At 33.3% G+C, this 24,764-nt stretch overlaps 1 protein-coding gene across 1 annotated transcript in view; it reads left to right on the top strand.

Moving 5' to 3' along the window:
- Nucleotides 1–24,764, top strand: part of PSPC1 (paraspeckle component 1) — a 69,607-nt gene that overhangs the window by 35,471 nt on the left and 9,372 nt on the right. Inside the window, exons 5-6 of the mRNA XM_041765688.1 lie at nt 1,795–1,879; nt 10,087–10,192. Coding sequence (XP_041621622.1) covers nt 1,795–1,879; nt 10,087–10,192 — 191 coding nt within the window. The remainder of the gene's footprint in view (nt 1–1,794; nt 1,880–10,086; nt 10,193–24,764) is intronic.

Below are 24,764 nucleotides of genomic sequence, written 5' to 3'. Positions count from 1 at the left end.
AGATACATCTTGTTATACCAGTATAGTGTTTCTGCTTTTCTTTGGGACTAAATATGCCCTTTCAATCTGTAGATTCAGTGCTTCTATTTCTGGAAAATACACTGTTAGAGAATATACATTCAGTTTTCCTGACTTGAAGAATATTAAATTGAGAAAACACAGTGCAGAGCAAACTTTTTACTTATTTTTTCAAAGATTTTTAATTATTCATGAGAGACACAGGCAGAGACAGAGAGAAGCAGGCTCCCCTCAGGGAGCCTGAGGCAGGACTTGATCATGGGACCGGGATCATGCCCTGAGCCAAAGGCAGATGCTTAAACACTGAGCCACTCCTGCATCCCCAGTGCAAACTTCCAAATTTGTCTGTATTCCCTCTTATTCCCTTATATTCCCATGTAGTTATGATATATCGATATCGAAATTACAGATATAATTTTAGGTTCTTTGTCAACAAATTAGGAAAGCATTTTCAAACTTCTTTTGGTTTCTTAGTAAGTAGTGCTGCACCGGATGTCTTTATGTGTATGGATGGATGGTTTGGATTTTTTTTTTAAGAAAAGTTTTTGACTGATTTACTGTCCCTGCATCAAAGGATGAAAAAACTTCATATATGTGTGTGTGTGTGTGTGTGTGTGTGTGTATACACACACATTCCCCCAGGAGGATATTACTATGGCAGTGTACAAAATGTAAGCTATGTTGAAATTTCAGGAATTTTGGATATGAGCAACTTAAAAGAAATAATTTAGTAAATGTAAATGCTGGTTTTGCTTTAAGTTGATAGTGTTCCTACTTAAATTGGATAATGTGCTTATCTGATAACTTTATTGTTGGAGTCTTTGAGCTAATTATTAAACCAGCATTACAGATGTGGAAATTCTGAGAGGTTAAAGTAGTTTTCTCAAATGGTACAGCTTAAAAGGAGAAAATCTAGTTGATAGAAAACAAATGTTTATTTTTTTTCTTACCCTTTTTTTGTGGAAGAAAATGTAATGCATATTTTTACATTGTTATATATGGTAAGAGCAATTACCTTACAAAACCATGATAAAATTGTTATAGGATATACTGAATAGACTTTCTTGGGTAATTAATGATCATAGTACACTCTCTACATTTTGGCTTATCGAAACATTTCCTATTAGGAATATGAGTAGATTAAATATTTTTGCTGTCTACTAGTTTTCTCCAGCTTAAGTAATTACCTGACAGTTAATCTTCTACTACTCTGGAACCCCTGTTCTGGATGATATGGCAAGGGTTGGTGAAGAAATTGACTTTGTGTGGGAGGAATCTTAATGCTAATTGTATCGGGAGGGATATTATTTGGATGTTAAACAGTATCCTGTCTTACTACTTTTACTGTTTGTTCGGGTTCTTATGTGACCTCTGCTCCTGTCTCCCAGTGCATCTTTTTGGGTTTTACATTCATGGCTGAAAAAAATCATAGTAATTCATTTGAAAGAATGTATATGAAAATATAGCTACCATTCTGTTTTTAGTATGTTCCAGGTCTTATGTTAAAATAGTTACTACCATCTTAATTTCTTAACATAAGGATGAATTTTATTATTCTTTTCATACATAGGAAGAAACAGGTCCAGTAAAGATACTAATTTGATTAATCACACTGCTTATAATCTTTCATTACAAAATGATACAATAGACAAAAAGAGAAGTTAAGTGCATGAGTATAAGTTAATAATAATGTTGCCAGCAATCAATTATATAGTTATTGATTTAAAAATACAGAAAGGGAAGGCAAAAGTATTAATGTGTAATCTATTTTTATAGATCTCATGAGGCGTCAAGAAGAACTCAGACGCTTGGAAGAACTCAGAAACCAAGAGTTACAAAAACGGAAGCAGATACAGTTGAGGTAAAGGACATCATGGTAATATATATGTGAATATATGTAGTTTTCATTGTGATATTAATAAAATTCCCTACTGCCTATTGTAAATAAGTTGTACAAGTTGGAAAATACAGAAAAAATAACAAAATTGTCTATTTGACTTTGGGAATTGCTTTACAAATTAGCATAAATCTTTGCTATTCTTATGATTTTTTTTATCTGGTTATGGACACTTTGCATTCACTGTGAACTTATATAGGGGCTTAGGTATTGCATGTAATTGGTTGTAAGAATGCACTGTGATTTACTGGATCATTTTTCTGGTGCTGGACATATATGAACTATTCTTAGTTTCAGTTTTTCCATGTGTATAACACTATTGTGAATGCTTTTATACATCTTTGTGCGTCTGATAATTCACTTAAAAAAGTTTTGTGGAAGTAGAATACATGATAAATTGAGATATGGAGATTTAAAATTCAGTATAAAATAGATGACTGTGATGGTCAACTTAAAATCTTCTAGGTTAAATAAAGAAATTTGGGGGAGTGGTTGATCTAAGATGTGTAAACAAAAATTAACAGCTTTTATTTATTTTAGAGAGAGAGAGAAAGGAGCAAGCTTGAGGTGGAGGGCCAGTGGGAGAGGGAGAGAAGGAATTTAAAGCAGACTGCCCACTGAATGTGGAGCCTGCCATGGGTCTGAATCTCAGGACCCTGAGGTCATGATCTGAACTGAAGCCAAGAGTTAGATGCTCAACTGTGCCACCGAGGTGCCCCAAAGTTTTGTTTTTTAAAGTGGGAAATTAAAAAGACTAAAAGCCTTGAATGAATGTCAAGTGTCTTTATGGTCTGGAAATAATAGGTAGTATTATATATATATATATATATATATATATATATATATATTTACATATATATACATATATGTATATACATATACATATATATACATATATATATATATATTTAAAGATTTATTTATTTATGATAGAGAGGCGGAGACACAGGAGGAAGGAGAAGCAGGCTCCATCGATCCCAGGACTTCAGGATCGTGCCCTGGGCCAAAGGCAGGTGCTAAACCGCTGAGCCACCCAGGGATCCCCTATTCAATATATTTTAATGTAGTTTTTCTAATTTTGTACCTGATTATATCAATGTATATATGTTTCTGTCTTGGAGCTCCTCTGATTTTACTCTTACTTATTCTCAAATTAAGATATTTGGACAGACAGCATCAGCATTCTAATTACAAACCTCCACTTCCCTAAACTGGTGAATCAGAAACAGTAGAGTGGAGCCCAGACACCTGTACTTAGTGCTCTAGGAGATTCGTATGCATCATAAAGTTTGAGAACCACTCTTGTTTAAAACTTCCCATATGATCATATGGAGACCTTTTCCCAATTTCTTCCTTGTGGTTTCTTTCCTTTTTATGTAAGTATGTTAAGGTTTATCATACTTCTACAAAAAAGGAAATCTTCTCCCTCAAACATAAAACTGACTCCCATCTTTCCCTTATACTTGACTAATTTTAGCAATAGTACCCTTCCTTTCATTTGCCGAAAAAATAAAAGATCTAACCAAACAATATGGGAGAAACCATAAGAAGGCATTTCAAAAAACCCAAACAAATGCGAGCACCTGGCTTAGCTCAGTCAGTAGAGCATGCAACTCAGTCTTGGGCTTGTTAGTTCGAGCCCCAGATTGGGGGTAGAGATTACTTAAAGTCTTTAAAAAACAAACAAATGAACATAATTGCATTGAAGGTGAATAACATTATCACCCTAGAAGGGGATGAGGAAGAAAATCAGGAACCTAAATAACTTTGGAAAACACTGTCTTGACTGGACACTATAGGCAAATGACAAGAAAAACAATATATAAATTTTGTAATCTAGTTAGTTTAATGTGTTTCAGGGATTTGAGTTAGCAGTTCTGAAGCTAATTTTTATATATACTTTTTTCTCACTTTGTTCACGTCTTAAATGAAAAAAATCTGTATACTTTTTTGAGTTGAACTAATTAGTAAATGTAGATAATGAAATGTTTTCTCATTGTTGGAGAAAGAAGAAAAAGAAAACTTAAGACTAAAATGAATTCAGTGACATTTGAATTGGGATCAGGGATATCAATAGAACTCGGTGGTATTTAATTTAGAGAAATAAAGATGTGTATATATGTGTGGATTCACATGCATACATAGATTTCATAACCCCTGTCTGCCTATAAGCAGTGAAGTGATGCTTCAATAACAGCACACACAGAGGACCCATATTCCTGTTTAAAACACCATTCTCTACTAAAAGGCACTGAGGCTTTGTGGAGAAGTGGTTATTTATTGAAGTAAAAAGTCCAAAATGAGCCTGGAGTGTTGTGCCAGGGAATAAGAACAGATGTACCTCTGATATACTGCAGGTTTGGAACCAGACCACTAGAATAAAGCATATATGGCAATAGGGTACATCAATGAATTTTTTGGTTTCCCAGTGCATATAGAAGTTATGTTTATACTATACTATAGTATAACAAGTGTGTAATAGCATTATGTCTAAAAAATACATAAGTTCACCTTAATGAAGAAACACTGTTTTTTTTTTTTTCTTTTAAGATTTTATTTATCCATGAGATACATGGGGGGGGAGCAGAGACACAGGCAGAGGGAGAAGCAGGCTCCGTGTAGGAGCCTGATGCGAGACTCTGTACCGGGACTCCAGGATCATGCCCTGGGCTGAAGGCAGGTGCTCAACCGCTGAGTCACCCAGGGATCCCCGAAGAAACACTTTCATTGATAAAAAGTGCTAACCATCATTTGAGCTTTCAGGGAGTTGAAATCTTTTTTGCTGGTAGAAGTTCTTTCCCTGATGTTGATGGCTGCTGACTGATCAGGGTGGTGGATGCTGAAGTTTGGGAAGGCTGTGGCATTTTTTGATTCTCTTCACAAATACAGACTTTCTCCGTATTTACCTATGTGATGCTGTTTGATAGCGTTTTACTCACTAGAACTTCTTTCAAAATAGGAATCCTCTCAAGCACTCTTTCATAGACAAACCTTGGAGATGCTTGCAGATTCAGATCCAGACCAGTGCTGTAAAGTGAATATCACAATAAAGTGTGTCAAATGAATTTTTTGTTTTCCCAGTATATATGTTATATTTGCACCTATAAGATATATTTACATATTTATATATTTACACTTAGAGTTTATAATAAGCTATAGTTTAGGTAAGTATAAGCTAATTAATGAAGTTAGTTACTGCATTCTACTTAGTTAAGTATAAAATAGCATTACGTTTAAAAAATGTGCATGTCGGGATCCCTGGGTGGCGCAGCCGTTTGGCGCCTGCCTTTGGCCCAGGGCGCGATCCTGGAGACCCGGGATCGAATCCCACATCAGGCTCCCAGTGCATGGAGCCTGCTTCTCCCTCCGTCTGTGTCTCTGCCTCTCTCTCTCTCTCTCTTTCTCTGTGACTATCATAAAAAAAAAAAAAAATGTGCATGTCTTAATTAAATACTGATCAAGTTGAGGTGGTTATGGCAGTTTCTTAAAATAAGATGATACTGAAGTTTGCCACATGAAGAGTCTTTTCCTGAAGGATTTTTCTATAGCATGTGGTGTGGTTTGATACCATTTCATCCACAGTAGAACTTCTTTCACAGTTGGGAGTCAGTCCTCTCAAACCCTATTGATGTGTGTTATCAATTATATTTATGTAATCTGCTAAGTTCTTTGTTGGCATTTCAACAATCTCCACAGCATCTTCACCAGGGGTGGATTGCATCTCAAGAAACCACTTCCTTTGCAGATCCATAGAAGCAGCTCCTCATCCGTTAGTTTTATCATGAGATTGCAGCAATGCAGTCCCATCTTCAAGCCTCACTTCTGATTGTAGTTCACTTGCTGTTTCCACCACATCTGCAGTTATTTCGTCCACTGATGTCTTGAGCCCCTCAACTGAAAGGCATCCATGAGGGTTGGATTGGAATCAGCTTCTTCCAGACTCCTGTTCTGTTGATAGTTAGGCTTTTCCCACGAAGCACAAATGTTTTTAATGGCATCTAGAATGGTGAATGCTTTCTAGAAGTTTTTCATTTTATCTTGTCCAGATCCATCAGAGGAATCACTGTCTAAGGCAGCTATATAGCCTTATGAAATGTATGTATTAAATATAAATAGTAAGACTGGAAAGTTGAAATTGCTTTGATCTGTGGGCTGCAGAATGGATGTTGTGTCAGCAGGCATGAAAACAACATTAATCTTGTGTCTGGCCATTAGACCTCTTGGGTGACGAGGTGCATTGTCAGTGAGCAGCAGTAGTTTGAAAAGGAATCTTTTTTTCTCTGAGCAGTAGATCTCAGCAGTGGGTTTAACATTAATTCAGTAAACCCACGTTGTCAGTAGATGTGCCGGCATCCAGGCATTGTTGTCCAATGTATAGTGCACAGGCTGAGTGGTTTGAGCATAATTCTTAAGGGCCCTAGGATTTTCAGAATGGTCAGTGAGCATTGGCTTCATCTTCGGTCACCAGCTGGATTAGCCCCTAAGAAGGTGGTCAGTCTGTCCTTTGATTCCAAGCATTGACTTCTCTGTGGCTCTGAATGTCTAAGGTGGTTTAATCTACAATGAAAATCTATTGTTTGGTGTAGCCATCTTCATTAATTAGCTAAGCTAGGTCTTTTGGGTAACTTGATAAAGCTGGATCTCTGCCAGCTTCAAGCTTCTTTTCCTCTTTCTTCCCTTTTCAATAGAATTGAATAGCATTAGGTCTTGGCTTAAGGGAATGTTGTGTCTGGTTTGGTCTTCTATGCAGACTACTTAAAAGTCCTGCATTTCAGCAACAAGGCTGTTTTGTATTATCATTCATATGTTTACTGAAAGTACCATTTTACTGATTTTCTTGATGAACTTTTCCTTTGCATTTGCAACTTTGCTAACTGGTGTAAGAGGCCTACCTTTTGGCCTGTTTTCGGTTTTTGACATACCTTCCTAAGTTTAATCATTTCTAGGGTTGTTTTTTTTTTTTTTCCATTTCTAGGTTTTGATTTAAAAGGAGAGACATGCAATTCTTGTTTTACTTGAACACACTCAAACCATTCTAGGATTAGGCATCAGCCTAATTTCAGTATTGTGTTTCAGAGTAGGGAGACCTAAGGAAAAGGAGACAGAGGAGAGGGAGAGAGATGGGGGGAATGGCTTGTTTAATGGAGCATTTAGAACACACGGTATTTATTGATAACGTTTGGGTGTGTTTTTTGGTGTCTCAAAACGGTTACAGTAGTAAGCAGCATCAAAGATCACATATCACTATTACAAGTCACATAATAACATATTGTGATAATTACCTGCCGAAATGTGACACAGAGACACAAAGTGAGCAAATGCTTTTGGATAAATGGGGCCTATAGACTTGCTTGATGCAGAGTTGCCCCAGAACCTCAGTTTGTAAAACAAAAAACAAAAATAAAAAAACTAGAATCACTGTATATCTGAAGTGCACACTAAAGCAAAGCTAAATAAAATGAAGTAGTACGATGGGGCATGTTGAAAGTACACAAGAGGCAAACTGAAAATGCTCCTAAATGGCCAAAGTTGGAACAGTTTCAACAACAAAATAAAAGATTATGGTGTTAGTTTTCAAACTGTAGAATAAAGTACATATCCATTAGTCCATACCGAGAGAAGTAAATAATCAAATGAACAAATAAATGGAAGAGAATGGACAGCTCTTCCTTATAGTAGAATTCCAGTTAGTCAATATGGAAGGAATGAGAGAGAGAAAATCACCAGTTGGACAAACACTATAGCAATAATTGTTACAAGATTTACTGACAAGTGTTTCAAGTTTTTGCCCAAACTTTAGAAGCACAATTTGCACACTCATTTGTATTGTGAAAAATGAAAAAATAGTAAATTTAAAGTGGAGAAGTAACAGACACTATTATTACCAAATATTAGTAAATTTAAAGTGATGAAGTAATAGACACTATCATTACCAAATGTTAAGGTTCATATCACCTGTAATAGGACATTGGTACCAGGAACTGCTTGACATGATGCACTCAGAAGAATCAGTTGTCACTTCTGGGTTTTTTTGGCCAAAAATTTGTGGAGTAGAAAAAATTAAAAGCACACCTACATAATAGGGAATATTTCTGAATATTGTCTGTAAGTTCAGATTTTGGAATTGTCAGTGTGCTATCAGAACTTAATTCAAAACAAAGTAGAAATTCTTGAATTTATAGAAAAAGTAGTAGAAAGCAAAAATAACTGCTTAAAGTGATTTACCTTTTTACTCCTCTGATTTGTAAATGTATTCTCACATTATATCAGAAAAAACGGTCCTTTAACATTAGGAAAAGTACATTACAAATTTTATTTAAAATATTTGGTTTTTGTTTTAAAATGTTATAGCAATACATGTATAAAACAAAACCCAGTGATAAGTGTATAAAGTAAAAAAGTTAATGGTATGTTCCCAGATTATTCCCAGTATGACATAAGCTTTTTCTGACCTACTCTCATACAAATGCTCATACAAATGATTTTTAAAATCAACGTAGGAATGCTGTTCTTTTACTTGTGTTTTCCTGATAGCTGTACTTTATTTGTATGTGTCAGTAAATGCAAATGTGTTTTGTGTTCCTGTAATAGTTGGAACTTCATAATAGTTGTTTTGTATTCCTTGACATCAATGAGCCATACTTGTTTCCTATTTATAATTGATGGTGTCTTCAAACTTTCGTCCTTAATGCACAGTGTATATCTATTTGTACATATATCCTTGCACGTTTTTGTAGATATTTCTTTCTAGTTTATTGGAAATGGACTTGCCCATTTAAAGTTCTATTACATGGATGCCTGGGTGGCTCAGCATCTGCCTCTGGCTCAGGGCGTGATCCTGGAATCCCAGGATTGAGTCCCAAATCGCGCTCCCCACAGGGAGTCTGCTTCTCCCTCTGCCTGTGTCTCTGCCTCTCTTTGTGTGTCTCTCAATAAATGTATAAAATCTTTTAAATTTTTTATGAGTGTGTTAATATCCAAGAAGTGAATTAACTACTTTTCTTGATTATTCATTTTATGTGAATAGAAAATGTATATTGAGAACTTAGACAAAAGTCTCAAAATAGTCTAGATTTTTCCTAAAGTCCCTTAGGAACATTGTTACTTCTTTGTGGTCTGACCCAAACTCCTCTAACAGCTGGATTTTCTGTCTATGGGAAATATCACCATTTTTTCATAGCCTTGTGTTTAGGGGAAGCATTATACAAGAAACAACAGAGTATCTTGAAATTTAAGTTATACATGTAGTGTAGTAAGGTACTTAAAAGAGCAACCTAGAAAATGAGACTTAATGAGAGGGCATCAGTATTACATAGTCTTCACTATTTAAATTATTTTTTTGTTTTTGGGTAGAGGGCATATATACTGGAATTTGCATTTACATAAATGCCAATATAATTAGTGAATCTATTTGATATTTTGTAGGTTTTCTCTCTTAATCATAAGCAGTTCCTCACTTATTTGCAATTCTGCACACATATAGTTCAATATTTTTTTCTCCCATATACCTCTAGGGGTGAGGTTGGCATACTTTTTCTGGGAAAGGGCTAGATAGCAAATATTTTAGACTTTGCAGGTCATATGGTCTTTGTCTCAACTACTCAGTACTGCCTTGGCCCAAAGCTAGCTGTAGACATTAAGTAAATGATTGTTTTATAGAACTTAGTTTACTAAAACAGATGGTAGGCTTACATCTGTTCCATGGTTTCTTCAGTGGGTTGATAAAATGGGGGAGAGAGGGTTTGTTAAGGATTCCTTCGACACAATGGATTTTTTTGACTAGACAGTGTTCTTTGTAGTGGCTTGTATCAGGATTAGTTCTGGGTGCCTTTAAGGACCCTGCTATGCCAGTAATAGATCCCAAGCTTTTCTCTTTATACAGTAATGGAGTACATATTTTAAGCTTTTGGACTCCTGATTTGACTCTAAAAGTATATAAAAATCCTAGTTACAAGTTACTCTATTGTTTGATTTATCCTAGTTACTTTATTTCTTTGGGTAATTTGATTTACTAAAAGGCTTAGAAGGAAAGAAAATCTAGTAAGTCATTATTCATAGATTTTGCATAAAAGTAACGAGTATAAATGATATACCTGTTTTACCTCAAATAAAATTCCTGATTTTGGCTTACATGTCAACCATACTGACATTTTTATTTAAAAATTTTTCAGACATGAGGAAGAGCATCGACGCCGTGAGGAAGAAATGATCCGACACAGAGAACAGGAGGAACTGAGGCGACAACAAGAGGGCTTTAAGCCAAACTATATGGAAAATGTAAGTAAAATAATAGTTAACTAAAATTATTTCATATTGTCAGGTGGACAATGCATATTTAGAATTCTTTGGATGTTGGTTTATATATTTTTTAATCTTTCTGAATTTGTCATGTTTATGTTAAACTAATAATTTTCTTAACCTCTTACAGGTAATAACTTAAAAGTAGTTTCTGAAGATACTGTTAATGTTTTCTGAAAAGATGTTAAATTTTTCTCCATTTTACTTTACCTTTTTTTAATATATGCTTCTGAATTACAACTCTTGATAAATCTGTCATCTCTACTTCATTGATTTTCAACATTTATTTATATCAAAAATCTTTAGGAGTGCCTGGTTATCTCAGTTAGAAGATTATGCAGCTCTTAATCTTGGGGTACTGAGCACTGAGCCCCACATTGTGTGTGGAGATGACTTAAGTAAATAAACTTTGAAAAAATGAAATAAATAAAATTCTTTATATTGGAAGATTTTACAAATGTGGAAATATACAAATGTAGACCAGCTTGTGCTCATCACCCAACCATGACAGTTATCAACACACAGCTGATCTTTTCATCTTTAAGTGTACCCACTTTCCTGAATTAGTTTTTATTAAATCCCTGACTTTATATAATTTCATTAATATGTATTTCAGTATGTATCCCTAAAAGATAAAGACTCTCTAAAAATATTTTTGTCATATCTTAAAAATTGTTACTACTTTAATATTAACCAGCATAAAATCCCACATTTGGCAGGGTTTTATAAACGTTTTTTACAATTGGTTTCTTCAGATTGGCTGATAAATCCAGTGTTTTTAGTCTGTAGGTTTTCTCTTTACCTTTTATATTTTTTCCTTATTTTTTTTAAGAAACAGACTCCTGTTTCTCACATCCTAGATTTTGTTGAACTTATCCTTGCAGTGATATTTAACAAGTTTCTTTATTCACCTTAGTTGAATGCCATTTTAATAGTCCTTATTCTTAAAAATATTTACTAGTGTTTTTTTCTCTAGCTATTCAAAAGCCATGATTCTTTAATAAGTTTCTGAGGCTAAAAGTATTAATTTAAGTCCGTGACTCTTTCTGACCTGTTTCCCTTGAAAAATTTTAAACTTTTTTCTTTAAAAAAGAATACACATAGTAAAATACATCCTAACTTGTATAATAAGATATTTTTATCTTAGATTGCATCAGTAAATATCCTTTGACTAAAAATTATGTGGCATTTAAATCAATTAGGAAAGTTCCTTATTTATAAGTTCTATTAAATGTTTAATTGATTTTTAAAATCCTTTACCAAATTCGTTGTGTTTTCACACATTGTAAATTTTCTTCTTAGTAATTTCTTCTGAGTAAATTACGTTGAGTAATTTCTAGCATTATTTTGCAATTCTTTTTCCTACCTGCATACATAGTGTTTGCTTATGTCATATTTTAAATGTGGTCTTAGGTGATTTGGTTGAACACGAATCTGTTGGATTTATCAATGTGAGGAAATCTTACAATGTTATGAAAGTATGTGAAATTAAAATTATTTTGGCCGGTAGTTTGAAAACTAGTGACTGAGAGTTTTAATTTTCAATCATAATCAGGGTATAAACCACATATGATACATTTCTTAGGGAAATTATTTTGTTCCATTTAGGATTAGGAAATTCTTTCTTGTCCTTTTTATGTACCTGAACATTTCTTTTCCTAAGTGCTTTCCTGTAGTCAGAATTGGTGGAATTAGCTTTCTTAATAATTTTCTGGCATAAACTTCACATTCATGGAGCACATATGTAACTATTTTTAATAATGTCATATGCATAAATTGTTTAGGGGAATAGAAGGAAATGGTTAAGTAAAATGCATTGTTACATTTAAGTTGGCTATATCATGAACTTGCTTGCAGACTATTTGAAATTATTTCAGGTTTTTTAACTGCATTCCAGTGTTATTTGCATATGTTCAGTGGCATTTAATATAGGTATAATTAACGAAGGACAGATTTTACTTCTCTATTCAGAAAATTATTAATTATTATTAAATTATTTGGAAATATTGCTACAATTTAAAATTGAAATACTACAAATTCTTAATTTAAAAACATGTTTAAAATTAATTTCACTGGTGAGTAAAATTTTACAGGTAGCTGATGAACTTTGAGAATAAATGAATTACATATTTAAAATATTCACGGGGGGTTTATTGAAGCATTTCAAAAATATATAATTTATTCACCAGATTATGCTCTTAGAAAATGTAGATGATATATTTTAATATTAAGATATCTTTGTTTTCAAGTAGTTAAAAGTATATTTTGCGTATTTGAAGCATCATAAGATTAATTTGGCTAGAGCAGAAGTCAGCAAACTGTAGCCTGGGACCCACTGTCCGGTTTCATACCACTCTACAGCAGAGCTAAGTATTGTGTTTATATTTTAAAGAGTTAATGGAGAAGAAAGATTATTAGAGAATATTTGTGACTCATTAAACCTAAGATACTTACTCTTTGACCCTGTACAGAAAAAGTTTGCTGAACCCTGGGTTGGAGAGTTGGTGCTGGTTTGTTTTTTATGTTTTTAAATAATACTCTTGTTAGGTCACAAAGTTACTATATTCTTAATTTTCTGAAGTGGAACCATGTTTAAAATAGTACATAACAATGGAATCAAATATTTAGGGGAAATATAGTCTTTGTCACATTTTTAGAGTTTTTCAGGTTAGAAATGAATGGATAGATGAAAGCTTTTCATCATTTTGGTATCAGTTTTATTTGGTTCCTGGCTTCGTAATATTTGTTAATATAAGTTAATCAAGCACTAAAGAAATACTAGCAAAAGCTCTCTATAGGTCTCGACCATTTTGTGTTAATAGAAACATTGAAGTAATTGTTTTATCATTTATTCTTCAGTTACTTTGAAATCTGTCTTTGGAAAAAATTGTTAAATTTAATGTTTGTTTTTGTTTTTAAAAGCTTTGAAATTAGGCTCTCTTATGTGCTTTCTCCTTTTTCACTGTTCAGTTTAAAGGGAGGAATCAAATGGTAAGTGTTCAGCTTGCCCAAGTAGTAAGAGTAAAAGCAGATTTACTTGGTTCAAGATTCCATCTCTCATTTCTCTCTAATATCCCTATTAGAAGTATTCCAACAAATAATAGTATGGGCTTTGAAGTATAAAATAAAAACTGAATTCCATATTTTGTGTCCTGAAAAATAATTTTTTTGAATGTAATAAAATATGAAGGAAAGCACACTTCCTATTTGGTTATGTTTTTCTTTGTTAGCTTTCAGCTTTATAATATAATGACATGAACATATTTTTAAGGGTTTCAAGGATATGTTAGCACTTCAACTAGAAGTTGTCATTTTTATTTTAGAACTTATTTCTTAGAAGAAGTTAAGCTCTGGTAATTACAAATAAAACATGTTAATTTGCACTCTTATAGCATAGTGTATATTTTATTACCATAACAATGTATATATTTTTCGCTATGTCTGAAGTACATTTAGGTTTATCTTTGCTTTTACCATAGTGTAGTATATTTGAACCATTTTCTTGATAGTACTTACTAGATTGGAATTTTCTACTTACCACAATTTCACAGCTTTTGGACACATCACAAGAAGTTACAATGTTAGCGTAAAAATTTAAGACATTGTCTCTTTTTTTTTTTTTTTTTTAAGACATTGTCTCTTAACGATTGTCTTGTGATTGTTTTTATATTAGGTTGCTCCACTTACATAGACTTAAGTAGTTTAAATATTTAAGTATTGCAATGTACCAGTCTTTATTTGTGGATTCAATTTGCATTGGAGTGATGTGGAGATTTTAATTAGAATATTATTAAAATGCAGTTTCTTATTTTTTTATTTTATTTTATTATTTTTTTTATTTATGATAGTCACAGAGAGAGAAAGAGAGAGAGGCAGAGACACAGGCAGAGGGAGAAGCAGGCTCCATGCACTGGGAGCCCGATGTGGGATTCGATCCCGGGTCTCCAGAATTGCGCCCTGGGCCAAAGGCAGGCGCCAAACCACTGCGCCACCCAGGGATCCCAAAATGCAGTTTCTTAGAGTAAACTTTGCTTTCTTTGGAAAATGCTAATATAAAAGTATCTAAATGTCATTCTAACTTTAGTAGTTGTATCAAGTAGATATAAAATACTTTATTTAGGTAAATTGGGGCAGTGCTTATATAGGATGCTATTTTGTTTTAAAACTTCAGGAGTTTTTTTTGTTTGTTTGTTTGTTTTTTGTTTCTTTTTTAGAAGTACGTTTTTGGTAAGTTTTTGGTGTGGTAAACATTAATGTTTGGTTTTTAATGAGTAAAAGAATAGCCTTTCAGATCTGTTTCAAAATATATACGTGAATTGATACTGAAGAATTTTTACTTTTGTTTGAGTAGGTGGGAATAGCCCTGGATATTTAAACACATGTGCATAATAAACCTCAAAATAAATGTATATTATATGCTAAGGCAATAATTTGATTCATTTTTGTTTCTTTATCAGAGCAGTTCCATTGTAGTTAACCCAGTATATTATATAAGGAGGCCAAAGCATTAAGGAGATGTAGCCAGAGGCTAAGGATATAATGCTTCTTCCATGGTAGTGTTTTTGAAATAGTGCAAGAGAAACACTCAGGGAGCTTTTTAAAAATGTGGGTTTTTTCCTGAGGTCTCCAACCTACAAGTTGATTTATTTTGTGATTTCTGGTAGAATCTGATGCATTCTCCACTGATCACGTTTTTTGGCTAAATTTAGTAGTTTTCAGTCTTTGCAGCACATCCTTGGAACTTAAAAAGAAAAATGCCAGTAGTTTAATTTACCAAATATTTTTGATACAATAGGTCTGAGTTGTAGCCATGGAATCTGCATTTTTACGAAGCTTTTCATTCTGCTTATTTTCATTAGAAAAAATAGAAGACCATTAGCCATATGTTGAAATGAGACATAGTTGAAATATTGAAATAAGAATAGTAATAGTTGAGTTTTTTATGGAACCTGGGGCGTTTGAAGGGAGGACTCCGAGTCAATCAACCTGGGAAATAGGTTTCATTACTTAACAACAAAAATAGTACAACATTCTATGTGAATAGTGCTCTGTGGGATTTTGGTGTGGCAACTTTTATATGAGCTTTCAGCCTATATGTGGAGGAGGTATTGTTTCAAATAATGCATTAACTTTTTTTTTTTTTAAAGTATTTCATCTAGACTGGAGGTTGACAGACTAGGGTAAGCTAGGCCAAGTGTGAACACTGCCTGTTTTTAGAACGGTTTTATTGGAACATAGTTGGGTTTATGTTTTGATTATGGCTGCTTTGTCTGAAAGTGGTATATTGACTAGTCATGACACAACTGTATGAGACTATAATAATCAAGGCACTCTGGCCTGCAAAGCCTGAAGAATGTACTATCTGGCCTTTTACCAAAAAAGTTTGCTGACCCCTGGTCTAGATCCAGTCTGAGAGTTGGGAGTAATTATAAAAAGTGATTTATGTTAACCAAACTCAAAGAGTTTGTGAATTAAATTGCAAATTTATTAATTAATATGCTTTTTTCCAGTGTTTTTATTTTTAGAAGGCTCTATGAACAGAGCACCTTACCTCCTAGAATCAAGTTCTCTGAAGAATCCTCATTAGTGCCCTGAAGGCTTATTGATAGTCATGGTCATATATCAGAGCAAAACTTATTGGAAGAACTAATAAAATATCACTGTCCCATAGCTGATTATCTTAGAGTTTCTATATATTTTCTTAGTAGAGAGATAAAGCATTGTTCTTTAACATGTTACCCTCTCTTGATCAGTATTGCCAAATTTAGTCTGTTTAATCAGCCTGTTCTTTATGTCAGCCTTCTTTTCTGCTTCTGGAGTGGGCATTGTTTCTCTTCTCTGATTTAATTATAACCAACTTTCCCTGATGTATGTGCCATGTACAAAAATTCTAGCCAGTAATAAAATTTCATTAATAAGTGTGACAGAGAGAAGTGACCTTAATCATTAATTACTGATGAGCAGATACAAATATATTTTGACTTTTAAATTTTTGAGATTAGAAGTTGCCATTTTGTAGTTTCTACCTGGCCATTACTCCTCTTTCTATAAATTATTTTGCTCTAACCAGCGATTTGGTTGTATGGCAGAAGAAGAATATTTTTTGGAAGTCTAGACACCTGAAGCATTCAAACAAAGGCCATTTCACAAGGGATTTTTATAGCATCTTTATTCTGTGGAAATAACTGAAGAATTATTTGCTGTAGGGTTTGGTGTCAGATTTAGGTGTGACTTGTTGGACAGCATAGTACCTACTGCTGTTCATAATGGCAGCCCAGTTCCAGTGGTTTGGATGTGAATGATAAAGATCAAAATTGATTACAGTAGTTATGTTATAGTGATTTCCCATATAATGCTTCAGTTAGGACCAGATTTTTATTGTTTTCATTTATTTATTTACTTAAAATAATTTAATATTATTGCTCACAAGAGCCATTTTTCTGTATATTTGGGATTGAGCATAATTGGAACTAAGACTTTTGTAGTCAAATGAAAACAAAAATCAATAGATGTTTATGTCTGTAATGTTTACATATACTTTGGAAGTGATCTTCAGGATTTTGACAACTAGGGGTGTATTTGAGTTGAAGAAATGGATTAATTTCAACCAGCTGTGTAAATCTTTGGTTATTTCTTAAAGGATTTTTTAAGGAGTTTTAGTAATATCTAATCATATGTAGGGGGAACCTAACAATTTTCTTTCAAACTGGGAGAACTGAATATGGGTCCTATTTAAAGTTACTTTTTTTTTTTTTTTTACAGCAGTCAGAAAACAGACTGTCTCACACAAACCAGGATGTATGGTTGTCCTAATCACATGTTACAATTATAAGTTTTTTCATTCATATTTAAGTCTTCCAAATGCTTACTGAGTCTCCCTTAAACTCTACACGCACTTTCCAGAGGACACTTTATTGTACTTAGTTATTTCTACGTTCCATTAGATGACTAGTATCTTTTTTTATTTTCCTTCCATTAGGGTTTCAGAGAGGCTTATAATCCAGAAAAATTTCTGTATCTCTTTTCTCCTCCTGGAGAATGTCTGTGTTTACTCAGTGTATTCATAACCTTCTCTGACTACTCAACCACAGCTGTATCATTTTCAGTATGATTCTTTTTTGTATTTACCACATTGCATCCTATTTTCTGATTTTGTCATCAGCTAATTGAGCTCTCTGAATTTCTTGAGTTTGGAGAGTCTTCTATTTGTCATATTGTAGTTATATGACACAGATTGAGAGAATTAAATAGTTGTGTGGTGTCCTATTTTTCAAATATCAGTGCCGCTCAGTCATGTGATTTTCAGTGTTCTTTATGGGTCTCCATACCTTGCTGTTTATTGAATACTAATGCCTTATGTTAAGTATCTGTAGTTTTGAAACATAGGTAGTATTAAGATCGACCATTGATACATTTTTGTAGACTTCGTAATGGAATCATAATAAAGAGTAAGTTTTTAAAAATAGTCAAATAACAATTTTTTATGTTTGGTTTTCAGCACGCCTAACTTTTCAATATTTGGATCCCACTTGAATATCCCATCAGAGTGTTAGGCTTACGGGAAGATTTAGAGGTTTCTGTTTAGTAAGAAAATTTGGTTACTGTTTTACTGTTTCAGAACAGAGTACTGAGTACCATAGAGGATACAGAAGTGAATTCAAGCTCAGGGTCATGTCTTTGAGAATTTTAGAGAATTGTAAGTACAGAGTACCTATGTAAAATATACAGAGATACAGCTAAAAAGCTTTGAGAGTTTATAGAAAGATTCTCTGCTTGATAGTGTCAAGAGTGTATTGAGTAGCCTCAGCACTGTTTTGGAACTTACTTTGCATTTTTTTTTAACTGATATGATTGGTTTATTATTCCACTGTGTTGTAGGTATACATCATGTCTTTTCATTTGAAATGGTAAGTTTTTCTAATGTTACTTTATTGAGAATGGTAAGATCTTTTAGCTAATGTTTACCTTTTTTGAGGGGTTGGAGAAGAGGGAAGTCAAGATTGGCAAATAGATGTGTTCAAGTTAAGTAATTAAACACTTTTTGAGATGTCAGATATGTGTGATATAAATAATAAAGACTTTATGTATTAAATTTGAATTGAAAAGATTCTAGGAAGACATAAAAATATAACTTGTTAATTTTGTTTTATGACTTCTTAATGTAATATTTAGAGCCCCCATTAAACAAGAATTGTTCTACAAGGTGATCATATTAAAAAAAAAATTCTTTTAGAAGTTTCCATCTAATATCTTCTGTATTTTGTATTGAGGAAATGAAGTTCTGTAGTATCCCCTGAAATGTCAGAGTATTATATATACCAAATCAGACTACGTAAATGTAAATGTTAATATCTCTGTGTAGTTCTTATCTAACTATTAGTGATAGGGGGTAGGAACTTGGGTTTGTGAGCATGTTCTGATGAAATGCATTTATTTCTGTTTAAAATTTCAAGTAATTGAAAGTATATGGGTAAGTTTGCCTATACTTTGTCTTAGGATATCCTGTAGTATATTGTACACCACTTTTCAAATCCTGTTTTCTGGTTGTAAATTTACTGTGTTACTCACAAGGTAACTTCTTCATTTGGCCTATTACTGCTTTTTCAAATTCTGCTTTTAAACAACTGATACTCATATTATAGTAGTTTCTCATATAATTGTGTATTTTAAATATTTGAATTTTATTTAGTTACCACTTAAATAGTTTTAAAATTACTATAATTGTACTTGCTGCTTTGAATTATCTACTTAAAAAATATATAATTTGTTAAAACTTCAAAGCTTCTGGCATACTACTAAGGTTTGTTTACAAAAAGATTCCCCATTAAGTACGTACTTAATTCTTTAAACATGGTAACGTGTGTTTTGTTTGCTTTTTCCACTGCTTTCTTCTGTTGATGGGGCCAGTTTGGAATTGCTTCTTGTACGGGTTATATTTGTCCTTTTGTTCCATCTTTCACACCATGGTCTGGCAAGTCATGAAAGTTGTTTTGACTTTGATAGGGAAATGTACTGGTTAAGAGGTTATGGGTGAAGAAATGCAAACCAATTACCAGTAATAATATGAGCTTTGATAGATAACTATTAAAAACCTGTATTTGTGCTGTCGTTGATACCATCATGACAGATTTAAGAGTTTAGGATAAAATAACTAAATCTGTAGACTAAATATTCCTAATCATTTTCAGTTTTTAAAAGCATCTCTTCAGGATTTTTCCATGACAATTGAAAAATGGTGATGATAATGATAATTTTGAAAATGTCCCTTGGGTGTATGATTAAAAGTACTCTCAGCTGAATATGAATTTGTCTCTTGAATACATGGTAATTATAAATACTTATATTTAATTAATCTTCAGTTAGAAAACCACCTTATTTATTAAGAAGCAGCAATTTGGGAATTTGATAGTGACACCAGAATAATCTTTTAAAGGTACCCAAAACAGGCTTTAAAAATATATTGAGTGAATCTAGATTGAGAGGTATGTCTTGAGGTTCATGAATACAGTGAGCTAAGGTATATTTGTTGTTTCTTCTATTCTGAATTGAAATTTAACAAGTAGAACAAATTTTTATTATTTCATTACTAAAATTTGTAGTATAAATTTGTATATATAATTGATTATTCAAAAAGAAACATTAAAAAATTTTAATAAACTATTTTTTAGAGTAGTTTTAGAGTCATAGCAAAATTGAGCTGGAGAGAGATTTCCCATATACCTCCTTCCTCCACCATCCAGACTCCTTCACTATATGACACATCCTTATCACCCAAAGACAATAGTTTATGTTAGGGTTCACTCTTGGTATTGGATATTCCATGGACTTTGACAAATGTATAATGACATGTACCATCCTTATATAGATAGTTTCACTGCCCTAAAAATCCTCTGTCCTCTGCCTGTTCATCCCTCTCTCCTTCCTAATCCTGAGCAACCACTGGTGCTCTTAACTGTCTTTATAGTTTTCCCTTTTCCAGAATGTCATGTAGTTGGAATCCTATAACATGTAGCCTTTCATATTGACTTTTTGGCAATAAGCATTTTAAAGTTACCCTGTGTCTTTTCATGGCTTGATAGCTTGTTTATTTTTAGTGCTAAGTAATGTTTCATTGTCTGGATGTACCACAATTTGTTTATCCATTCACATACTGGAGGACATCTTGGTTGTTTCCAAGTTTTGGCAAATATGAATAAAGCTGCTATAAACATCCATGTGCAGGTTTTTGTGTGGTCCTAAGTTCAACTCCTTTGTGTAAATGCCAAGGAGTATAGTTGCTGGGTTGTATGAATGTAAAGGAGTATCTTTAGTTTTGTTAAGAAACTGTTAAAATTGTCTTCCAGAGTGATTATTTCATTTATAATTTCTATCAGTAATAAGTGAGAATTTTTATTTCTCTACATCCTTGTCAGCACTGTTTGTTATAACTGTTTAGGATTTTGGCCATTCTAATTGGTGTGTTGTGGTATCTCATTGTTGTGTTAATTTGCAATTCCCTAATGATACATGGTGTAAAATTTCATTTTGACAGTCATAAAACCAGTAGCATTTTCTCAGTATTCATGGGTGCAGGTGTCATGGAATGCATGTATTCAAATTGAGGGTAAAAAAACCATCATAGATTGTATTTATTGAAATACTATCTTAGGTTGCTTAAAACACCCCCCTCCTTACAACCTCCCCCCACGCCCACAGTCTAGTAGTGAGTAGTATGTTTTGGAAATTATTGTTTTTAATTATTTGAAGTAAAAACATTAAGTCTTCCAGGCATTCTCTGTTCATTATATTTGAAAGTTTGCATGCTATTATTTATATCAGTGGGAAAATGTCTTCTTTCCCTTTTTAGTTTAAAATTACTTCATTTTTATTAGGAGAAGATTACTTAGTTGATACGTATCCTTCCGTATTGTAACACTTTTTAAGTGAGTGAATAATTTCTTGTCAGGGAGGCCTAATTTATTAAAAAAAAAATTTTTATACCTGTTTTCTTAATATTTCATGTAATTGATTTTTTGGCCATTTTTTACTTCTAGATATGTTGTTAGTATTTCAGCTGCTGATAGTTTAATTTCTTGAAAGTTTGACTAGCTATCTAATAATCTTACTATTCTTTTATGTAAAATTCCTAGTACTATAGATAATTTATTTTAGGAATATTTAATGATAAAATGGTTGAATCTTGTCACTTCCCAGAACTAAAGACATTTCTCTAGAATTTTATTTTCTTTAGTAGATTTAAATGTTCTGTGTCAGTATTTTTACATCAGGAATTTTAGCATTTTTTTTAGTAAGACATTGAACCTAAATGATAACATGGTGATCCCTTGACAATCCCTTAGAGGCTTCTTCAGAAATGATGTGAAAGATCTTTACAAAGTAAAGAATAATGATCGTGGTTATTAAGACTGCATTCATTCAGACAAGGATTTAGATTAACTAGTGTTTGATGAATATATCTTTATTATTGATTACAAAATGTTTGAGTTGATAATTTTAAATCCTTATGTAGTTCACTGTTTTCTAAATCTCAGGCATTCGTATTATACCTTATTTTAGCCTTATCTTTGTACCGTGTTAATCCTTTAAATTTGGTTATCTTTAAAAAAAAAGAAACTTTAGTATCTTTAAATTTATAGGTTGATATCTTGAGTATGAAGGATTAAAGGGAAAAGATCCTATTCTACATAAAATAACATCAGGTTCTGCACTGATTTAGTTCCTTTACATTAGTGCAAATTTTCTACTTATATTTTCATGAACGAATACTGACTAGAACAAAAAAAGTGATTCCTAAACTTTTTGGTTTTGAAATTTTTTTACACTAGTCAAAATTTTTGAAGACCCTTAAGAGCTTTTGTTTAGGTTATGTCATTGTTTACCATATTAGAAAATAAAAGAGAAACTTGAAAGAAGATGAGTTGTAGTGGGAAGAGTGGCCTTATTTTACATTTTTGCAGGTCTCTTTTATGTTCTACTTTAGTGGTAAGAGTGGTAGTGTTTTATTGTTTTGTAAATTAGTTTAATGTTTGGCTTTATAGAAAATGGCTGGCTTCTCATTTTTGCTTTTGCATTCCATCTCTTTGCAGAATGCTTTTTTGGTTTAAGTGCATGAAGAAAATCTGGCTTCACTTAGATAAGTAATTGGTAAATGGAGAGGAGTATATTTTAACCTTTTTAGATAATTGTGGATGTTTTTGTTTAATACTGCGGTAAAACTTGGACAAGCAGTGATTTTCATTGCATTACAATTCATTGAGCTGCCTTTTAACTTCAAATGGATTTTTTACCCATGTGTGATTTTATGATGTCATATACCAAACATTAGAAAAATACTGCTCCATTGAGTTATGCACATCTTTCAAATTTTAATGCACTTTATTATTACATAAAATTTTTTTTAAATTTTATTTATTTATTTATTATTTATTTATTTATTTATTTATTTATTTTAATTTTTTTTTTAATTTTATTTATTTATGATAGTCATACAGAGAGAAAGAGAGAGAGGCAGAGACACAGGCAGAGGGAGAAGCAGGCTCCATGCGCTGGGAGCCCGACGTGGGATTCGATCCCGGGTCTCCAGGATCGCGCCCTGGGCCAAAGGCAGGCGCCAAACCGCTGCGCCACCCAGGGATCCCTATTACATAAAATTAAAAACAAATCATCTTTCTTAGTATCAACCACTAATCTTGTCAGAAAGTGTCTCCCAATGCTATCCCAAAGTAGAATGTTCCTGTGATACCTTTTGTAAGCCAGAATGTCATATACAATGAAAAAGCAATTACCATTAATATTTGGGTGAAAAATATTTTGGGAGTTTCCAGACCCAAAAGATACCTTTGGACACGTCTTGCTAACTGATGCACAGAATAAGTCCAGATTTAAAGCACAGATGTTTACATGTAATTCAAAGTTCTGGCAGCTTGATGCTGAGTTGCCAAGTATAGTTCCCAGGGAAGAGCATGGTGGTAGTACTCTGGCTGCTCTAGGTTTGTGGTGCCTCTAAAATTGCTTGCTTGAAACCACACAACCTTATATTCATTTTTTGCTTTTTTGCAAAATCCGCTTTGGATGTTTTTTGGTTAGCAAAAAGTACTACAAATGTAGGTATTTCATAAAAGCTAAGTGGCATACTGCACACTTTTTTGAAAAACAAGGGATACTTGTACACAAGCCAGTCAATAATCATAGTTTGTAAGATGCCATCTTGTTCCAGTGTGCAGCCGGTTCATAAGGATGGTTTTTCTTGAAGAACCACCGTATTCAGAATGCAGCAGAAGTGCTTTATGTGAATATCTTGTTTTGTTGCATAGATTGTTAAAAAGACATGTAGCGATTCAATACAAATAACTGCTTCCTCTACGTAGTCATCTACATATTCCAGTTGAAATGTTAAAACTGCAGTAGTTTGGGCAGACAACCTCTCTACTGTCCTGCCTGCTGTTTCGTTTCGTTTCGTTTCGTTTCGTTTCGTTTCGTTTCGTTTCGTTTCGTTTCGTTTCGTTTCGTTTCGTTTCGTTTCGTTTCGTTTCGTTTCGTTCTCTTCTCTTCTCTTCTCTTCTCTTCTCTTCTCTTCTCTTCTCTCTCTTCTCTTCTCTTCTCTTCTCTTCTCTTCTCTCTTCTCTTTCTTTTCTTTCTTTCCCTCCCTCCCTCCCTCCCTCCCTTCCTCCTTCTTTCTTCTTCTTCCTCCTCCTCCTCCTCTTTTTTTTTTTTTTTTAAGATTTTATTTATTTAGTCATGAGAGACAGAGAGAGGCAGAGACACAGGCAGAGGGAGAAGCAGGCTCAATGCTGGGAGCCCAATGTGGGACTCAATCCTGGGACTCCAGGATCAGGCCCTGAGCCAATGGCACGCGCTAAATGACTGAGCTACCCAGAGTTCCCCTCTCTTTTATCTTCTTAAAAAAAAAACACCCAGAAAACCAAAACTGCGGTTGTTATGTGAAGAATATGATGATAGTTACTAGTAAAAGTAAAAAAAGGCTAGTTACTAGTTTTGAATTGTGCTAAAATACCTAGATTTTTGCTCCATTTTCTTGTGTACCATCTCTACAAATGTTGATAGTCTGAAAAGCCCAATTAGGTCATAGTTTTATAATTGTGTCCTAATGTTTAGTAAGACGTGAGACAGTTTTAAATTTGTGTATTTCTTGGAAGGGTCTTGAAGACTACTCCATCAAGCACACTCTGAGATCTGTTGTTTTAAGGGGATGCTGCTTTGATATGTGTTTTTGGAAATCAGTCATACTTTGCTTGGTTTTTTGGTCAGCTCTAAGTTCCAGGATACTTCAGCGACGAGCTCAGGAATACATATTTATAATTCTTTTAATGGAAAGGTACAGCTTCTTGTGAATATAGTAAGAATAATTTAAAACATTGCCTTTTGTTAAGCTTTGTTGGAATCCTTGAAAAAATTAGGGTGCTTTGTGAAGGTAGCAACTTTATGAACTTTTGGCAGAATTTTATAGGCCATTTCAACCTTGAGTAAGTTATTTAACAGTGCTGTACCTCAGTTTTATGATCTCTAAAATAGGGTAACAGTAGACCTACTT

Source organism: Vulpes lagopus, chromosome 8, assembly GCF_018345385.1.
Source record: "Vulpes lagopus strain Blue_001 chromosome 8, ASM1834538v1, whole genome shotgun sequence".
Lineage (NCBI taxonomy): Eukaryota > Metazoa > Chordata > Mammalia > Carnivora > Canidae > Vulpes > Vulpes lagopus.
Note: the sequence above shows the minus strand (reverse complement) of the source record. Positions and strands in the feature narration are given on the sequence as shown.